We start from the raw sequence: 7865 nt of genomic DNA, 5'->3' as shown, positions 1-7865 counted from the left end.
ATTTATAAGCCTCCCTCTTTTTCTATTTCTGGCGAGGATGTAGTTGATTTGGCTAGAGTGTCTGCCGGATTGGTAGGTGACTAGGTGACAGGCAGGTTTCCTGAAGTTGGTATTGCAAATCATAAGATCGGTTGCATCACAGAACTCTAGCAGTCTGGTTCCCTCCTCATTGCGGGAACCGAAGCCATAGCCTCCATGTATACCATGGGAGCCTCCAGCACAATGTCCGACATGACCATTGAAGTCACCAGCCACAAAGAGAAGGTCTCTGTCTCTTGTCGACGAGGTAGTTTGCAAGAGGGTGTCATAGAATTGGTCTTTCAGACCATCCGGTAGCCCCGGTTGAGGGGCATAGACTGAGATGACAGTAGCTAGCCTATGATGAAGCACTAATCTAATCTTAAGTACTCTGTCACATACTCTAACTACCTAGATTACCTTATCAACCCTGTACGTATATATGCATATACTCATTTATTATTTGTTTTATAGATATATATGTGTGTGTGTGTGTATTTCAAACTAACAACTACTTGTCACTGTTCTAAGTTTATATGAAACAGGATTTTTGTGTCTGTCATTGACAAGCTCTTATCCCAGAAGGATTTCTTCTCTTAAACTTAAAATATTAGTACTTAATGATTTTTCATTTAAGTACAAGCTTATAAATTTGGTAGGGTAGGTTTAGGTTGAAATACTGCTACTGCATAACATCATCATTTTAACATCCACTTTTTTCATTTACGTGTACTTGAGTAAATATGGAAGTTCATGAATAATGTACTTGTGCATTGCCTCTTAATTTTTTATGTTTCTCTTCCATTTCAGGGTGATGCAGGTTTGACAGGGCGTAAGATAATTGTTGATACTTATGGTGGATGGGGTGCCCACGGAGGCGGAGCATTTTCTGGAAAGGATTTCTCCAAGGTTGACCGTTCGGCTGCCTATGCTGCCCGTTGGGTAGCCAAATCTTTGGTAAAAGCTGGCTTGTGTAAAAGGGTGCTTGTCCAGGTTAGTTTAAATATTTGTCTTCTAAATATTTGCAAATTTTGTGCATATGTTTATGTTGCATCTATTTATAGGTACTAGATATGTGAAATATGATTTACAATAGTCTCTGGTTTTTAGTTTTGGCATAAATTAGCTTTATATATAATGGTTTGTTTATTATTTGGGAGGGTTCGATCTCTGCTCTATACATTTACTGTCTCCTTGGTATATTTTATGTTGAACATACATTCACATACGAAGGAGTGCTGAGAAGTTCCTGGTTTTAAGGTATCACAAAAAGCCTGGCTGGAAGCTCAATCTTCCAAGTTCTTTTACAAGGCTTAAAGAAACTGAAGGATGGCTGCAATAAATGCTTGAATCTGAAAGGAGAATATGTTGAATAATATCATAATTAACTATCTTCCTGTATTTTCTCTTACCCAAAGCTAGCACATCTTCATAATTTGATCAGTTATTCATCTTTACCACCCTACTAAATCTAAAACTATGTCAGCTAAGCAGTAACATTCATGGACATATCTGAAGTTCTTAAAGCATACTTGATCTTGTGTTTAGCCGTAGTAATATTTTGTCTTTAAATCTACATTTGCATACTAAACTCTGAAAGTTAACTTCATATCTGTGGTTACTATGCAATAATTTGTTTGTAGTTCTAAATTACTATTGGGACAGCTCTCTTCTTTAGTAAACATACAGTCATGAACTTTGTACCATATAACTTGCCAGAATTATTTGTAGTTATAAAAACCCCATATATTGCTATTTTTGCAGAGAGATTACTATTTTAAGCATTACATATATTACTAGCAGAGACACCCAGCATTGCTCGGGATTAAAATGGCATAGTTTATATATATTACAGTTGTGTTGAAACAGGTGATATGGGAAAGTAACATTTGTGCAGTAAATGATGAGCTAATTCGACTAAGCAACATGCTATGCATCTGTTTGGAGTATTTCAGGCCTAAACCTGTGGGGGTTATGTGATTTTTGAAGAAAAGACAATTTGTGTTTAGCATACCAATTTGGGCAGAGTTAATTTTTTTCTAAGAATGGGATGGATCATATCTGAAAACAGCTTCAGGAGTTGTGAAGAATGAATTTGTACGTAGTCTATTTCTGAGAGCTATTCTGTTGGACCTCTGTCTAATCATTAAAACATTGATTTAATGATCCAGCATTAAGTGCTGCAACATGCATTTGCTGATGTTGAGAAAATCTCATCTAGCTTCTCGCCTTCAGTTTTCTACAATTCTCCTTGCTTTATACTTGTTTCTGGAGAGATTACGTCTTTTCTTTGGTGGCATATTTTTCCCAATATTGTGAACAAAAAATTATGGACCTAGAAAGAAATTATACATTAATCCCTATTTTTGTAAGCAGTTGTATCTGTAAAAATTTTATTTCGAGAGAGCAGAAATTGTAAGAAGATAAAGCGAAAAGAACAGAAAATGTGAATGATGTATGTATGTCTATATGAAATGGACGTGTATGTGTGTGTGCATGCATGCTTGTGCATGTGTATGTGAGAGAGATAGTGAGTGAGTGATAGTGTTGTGTCGTGATGATTGACATCTTTTAAGGTACACACACATATAGAAAATGTGACATAATAGTATAAAATTTTTACGATAGTTGATTTATGGAAAAGATTATGTTAAACTTTTGAAATGCAAATATATGAATGAAAATTAAGTTTAATTTGTAGCCAAAATAATACTGAATCTTTTGATACCCCATATGTCAAAATCTGTAACTAAGTTTTGGAAAGCATAAGGAATATATAATATGAATGAGGCAGACTTCTACATGGTAGCTAGACCTGGTAGAAATAGCAGCTAAATCTCCTTCAAAACACCCTACTGTCCTAATTCAACAATTTTGCCTATTATGTAGTTTGAATGAGAAACTGTAACTAAAGATTAAGATTATTAGCCCCACAGAGAGGAAAGAAGAGACAGCATAGCAACAGTTCTGGCTGACTGTCATCCTGTACTCCTCTTGTTGCTAGCGAAATGGTATATGCCAGCTGTGTGAACAACTGGTTGTTTTAATGGCGGAACAAGCGATTCTCACTTTGAATCTCTTTTTAGATTATGGAATGCCCAGCTCTCTCATGTATCCATGCTTAAAATTTCACCGCGGTCAGATGAACAATACTCGAGTTATAAGTGCACAAACATACAGACAGAACGGGATTTATATATTAGATAAGCATTACATTTGACAATAATCTGAATGCTAAATGGTTAAACAAGGATACTGAATTCTATAATTGCTGTTATGTATTTTTTGCCTTCAGATTTCCTATGCCATTGGAATTGCTAGGCCACTATCCATCAGTGTTTTTAGTTACGGTACATCTAAAAAAACTGAGAAAGAATTGCTGGATATTGTCAATGAGAATTTTGATCTGAGACCTGGCAAGATCGTAAGGTAAATGTTTTTTTTTTTATTTCTTTTTATTTGTTTTATTTTTCAATTTTATTTGTTGTATTCAGCTATTTTCAACATTTTCTTTTTAATTTCTTTTTATTCCTTTGTTTTATTTTTCAATTTTATTTGTTGTATTCAGCTATTTTCAACATTTTCTTTTTTTCTTTTCAGAGAGCTCGACTTACGTCGTCCAGTCTACCAAAAGACGGCGTGTTATGGGCACTTTGGAAGACCCGAGTTTCAATGGGAAATCCCAAAAAAGCTAAAGTATTAAGTTGGAAGTGGTTTTATTATTCTAAACCTGGGTTTTGTTGGTTTTTTTTCTTTTTATATATATATATATATATTCTTAATCATTGTTCCTCTTAATTTTTGTTTGTGTAACCTTAAATGATACTGGCAGTTGTAATCCACAGTGAATGAATAGGCAGACTTGTTCATCAATAGGACGCCTTTTTTTTTTTTTTTTTTTAAACTATTTCATTTTCCCTTTTTCTTTTATTTCTAATATACATGTAGAAATTCTTAGAGTACAACACTTATAATTTATTTATTTGACTTCAGCTAATTTGGTGTTTTGGCAACTAATTTTCTGAAGTGTCTTTATTTGAATCGAAATTATTCAATCAGGTATATTCAAGTTTGTTACTATAACTGTAGTATAGTGCTAAATGGCTCTTGCACTCTATTACAGTGCAAAACTTGGTACCTGCATTTCATGTAAGTTAGCTTAGAACTGCATTTGGTAACTTTGTTACTATAATGTATGTATATAGATATGGTGTCCATTGAGTTCTTGTCTGGTTCTCTTTATCTGCTGCAAATGTGTCATTAACTTCGGCTTCTTACATGCACATTTGTCTTGTGTTTATGAAGATTCATTGGAAAAGAGCACTAGTTATAAACACTCGGGATTACATCGATACAGTGGACAGCATTGCAAGGTATTTAGTGAGTGAAGTTGCAGTGCTCTCCACTGGGAATGCTGGTATCGTTCAAATTAGAAGCAAATATAGAAATATTTTTCTCTAAAAATATTTTTAATATTTTTGTGTTTGTCTGAATGTGCTTTTCATTGTATTGCACTATTTCATTCCTCTAATAATACATTATTCATGAACTTTCATTTGTAGACTGATTTATGCGGGCATGTGTGTAAAAGTTTTTTATTCATTCACAAATGCATTTTCTTCAATTAAGACTTATAAAGATGAACTTATGTGCTGAATATTAAAGAATATCCATGCACACATTTTCATTATGTTCTAAATATCATCTCCTATGTAACTGTCATGGTTGTAATGAAAAGTAGGGAGAGTGGTTCTGATTATAGAACATTTGTATATATTTTTATTTTTTGGTCATTTTAGGAACATTGATGTACAAGAGGAACATTGATTTTTTTTTAACAAATAAATTTTGACTTTTGAAGAGAAGCCTCATTTTAAAACAACCTTTTGTAATTCATCTTTCTGCTGCCGGTTCTATTTATAATTATTTCTCATTCTTTATCTTGAGGATTTAGAATATACTGTTTTAACAAGGACGTTTGTCATTTTGATTATACATTCCTCACTGGTGATTTGCTTTTATCCTATTCATCCCTTGGTCTAATTTTTAATGGTGGGAGAGGAAGTATCTTTTTACATCCTTAAATTTCCTTTTTTTTTTTTTTTTTTTTTTTTTTTTTTTTTTGTTTTTTTTAAATACATATCAAGTTCTTGACCTTGACAATGTATGCTGACGTGATTTCAGACAAATCGTTGATGAATTTCTACCTATTTCATTTTGCGATTATTCTAAAATATCCAGGTGTGAGATTTTTTTTTTTTCAGATAAACAAATAAAACTAACTTCACCAGTATTTTTCGATATTGGCTGTTCATTTATATGATTAAGATTTTAAGTGTTTTCATAATTTATATTTTCTAAGGCTAATTACTGTAACTCAGAAATGGAATAGGCACCTCACAGCTGCACTGTACTTTTCACTGCACTCTATTTGATTGACCATCACGTTGAAACCACGTCTCCCATTTGAATCATACCAACCCTCTTACTAAAAGAGACATGTTAGGTTGTGTGGCTTTTGATCATAGCTCTGCTATTATCTGGCTGAAAGATCACAGTGTATAGCAGCAGTTCGTTATAGGACATGTTTGACTAGTAAGAGGTTTTTCATGATAATTGTGCTCAGGCTACTTATTCTGAAAGATCATATTGAAGTTCAGAATCTGTAAAGACTGAAAGTTTTACCAGTGTTGAGTTTTAGTGTGTAATTGATATTTTTAGTGACTGGATGTTATGCTGTTGAAGGATCCTAAAAGCAGAGGAATTTATTCTTTATACAAAACAATGACTTGATGAAGATTTGCCTGTTTCCTGCAGATCTTATGGGATGCGGTTGTGTGTTGGTGAAGAGCAAATGGGTAGAAGGCAAATTCTTGAAAACCTTTTATTTTTCCTACTTTACAAGATTTTCTGGAGGCAAGTGACCTCGCAGTTATACAATTCATGAAATCATCTTTGGTTTTTATGATCAATTTGCCATTAGCAAATGAGAGCACTCACTTTGTAATATGTACAAAAATCTTTCCTTGTGGTGTTTTGTGGATTCTTAATGTATAAGAGGCTATAATATATCATAGTGAGTGACTAAAAATATCCTATTTACTCAGCAGACTAAGGTACTGCAGAAAAGTGAAGCACAAATGAACTGAACAGGCATCAAGCATAGTGTGTAAGAGAAACTACTACACTTGTACATGATTGCTAAGTATAAAGGTGCCATATTTTTATATTGGATAACCTTCAAGGAAGATGGGGGACTGCAAAAGAGTAGTAGCAAGACAATTGTCTGTGTGCTATACACCAGACATAGCCAACATGAAATATTGATATTAAAGTAATAAAAATAAGGTAAGCACATATCTACAATTAGAGGTTACTTTCGTAAAACTTGGTTTGTTGTTTTTTAGTCCCTAGAAGCTTACTGATACACACACATTAATGTTTGAAATATAAGTGGCAAAACTTATACTAATATCTTGAGTGTAAAACTGAAACTCTTAACATTATCCCCCAAGTGTCTGGTTAGTGTTTCTGTGAGTTATTTCCCTTACTAATAATAATGGATAACATTGGTTTGTAACAGAGGCAGAAATGCTACGTTTTGGGTGGAGAGTATACACTAATTTTTGTGTGCTGTTAGATGCAATGATACAAATTGGAGAGTAGTATGATCAATCAAGTCTGCTTCAGAATATGACTGGAATATCTGGAGGGACAACAGCTGATGTAATACATGTGGGACAAGTAAAATATAGGACTACCAAAACCGAATGCTCTGGGTGTATAAGTCAACAGCTCTGTAATCTCTGGTTTGACTGTATCGTCCAAATTGTTTTGATACCCTATTAATAATTACTAGCATGTGCACACAACCTCAAATTTGAAGAATAGTTGATTATATTGACTCAGTTCCTTGACAGATAATTTCAGTAGCATATTCCCTTTCCCAGGCAGAGGAATGGCTAAATTCAGTGTAGAACATAAGTGGTTGTTACTAGTTGCTAGGAGCCATTTTATCCAACTCAATTCTACCAAGCCACTACTTAACCCTATAAGTAATAGTTTGTGCTTTATCACCTCATTTCACTGTCTGTGTGAGGTGTCAAGAGACAAATCAACTACTAGATATGTCTACCAGTATTTTAAACTAACTCATAAATCACCAAGACAGTTGTTTCCAACAAGGGCACAAAACCTGAAATTTAATGGGGCAGGGGTCAGTCAGTTTAAATTTCTTCATTATTATCATAAAGCCCAACTTTTTATGCTTGCATGAGTCAGATGAGTATGTTGAAGCAGTTGTCTACAGCTTGATGCCCCAACTGTTTCCAAGTGAGGTAATAATCTCCTAGTCTCTCTCTCTCATATATCATCGATAGTTTATATATTCGAAAAAGAGGCACAAACTAAAGCAGTGGTTCTTAATCTGGGGGTCTGTGTACTAAGTAAAAGGGGTCCGTGGAAAAATTCATTTAAATAATAGGGTTGGGAGCCGCTGCTCTAAAGCATTAGAACAATAATATATTTTTAGGAAATTACAACTTATGGCCATGTTGATGGCATCTTAAAAGCACTCTGTACACACTGTAACGTTGGCTTTAGGGAGGGCATCCAGTCATAGAAACCATGCCAAAACAAACATGCAACTCTTCAGCTAACCAGCTCCAGTCAAGTCAGCTAACCCATGCCAGCATGGAAAAGTGACATTAACTGATGATGATGATCTTAACATTAATAACCTTTTGTTATTGTGCTCAAGAAGACAGTTGCTTTGAGCAAGAGTTGTGCATTTTATTTTGTGTTTATATTATGTAAGTCTGAAAACTGTTTCATGTCAGTATGTTGAT

At 34.1% G+C, this 7865-nt stretch overlaps 1 protein-coding gene across 2 annotated transcripts in view; it reads left to right on the top strand.

Moving 5' to 3' along the window:
• The window catches only part of LOC106883082 (S-adenosylmethionine synthase), a 17512-nt gene extending 12201 nt beyond the window's left edge, over positions 1 to 5311 (top strand). For both annotated transcript variants that reach the window (XM_014933968.2, XM_052968210.1), the window contains exons 6-8: positions 829 to 1011; positions 3314 to 3447; positions 3619 to 5311. In XM_014933968.2, coding sequence (XP_014789454.1) covers positions 829 to 1011; positions 3314 to 3447; positions 3619 to 3721 — 420 coding nt within the window. In that variant the 3' untranslated portion in view covers positions 3722 to 5311. The remainder of the gene's footprint in view (positions 1 to 828; positions 1012 to 3313; positions 3448 to 3618) is intronic.
• The last annotated feature ends 2554 nt before the right edge of the window (positions 5312 to 7865 follow it).

Source organism: Octopus bimaculoides, chromosome 5 (assembly GCF_001194135.2).
Source record: "Octopus bimaculoides isolate UCB-OBI-ISO-001 chromosome 5, ASM119413v2, whole genome shotgun sequence".
Taxonomy (NCBI): domain Eukaryota; kingdom Metazoa; phylum Mollusca; class Cephalopoda; order Octopoda; family Octopodidae; genus Octopus; species Octopus bimaculoides.
Note: the sequence above shows the minus strand (reverse complement) of the source record. Positions and strands in the feature narration are given on the sequence as shown.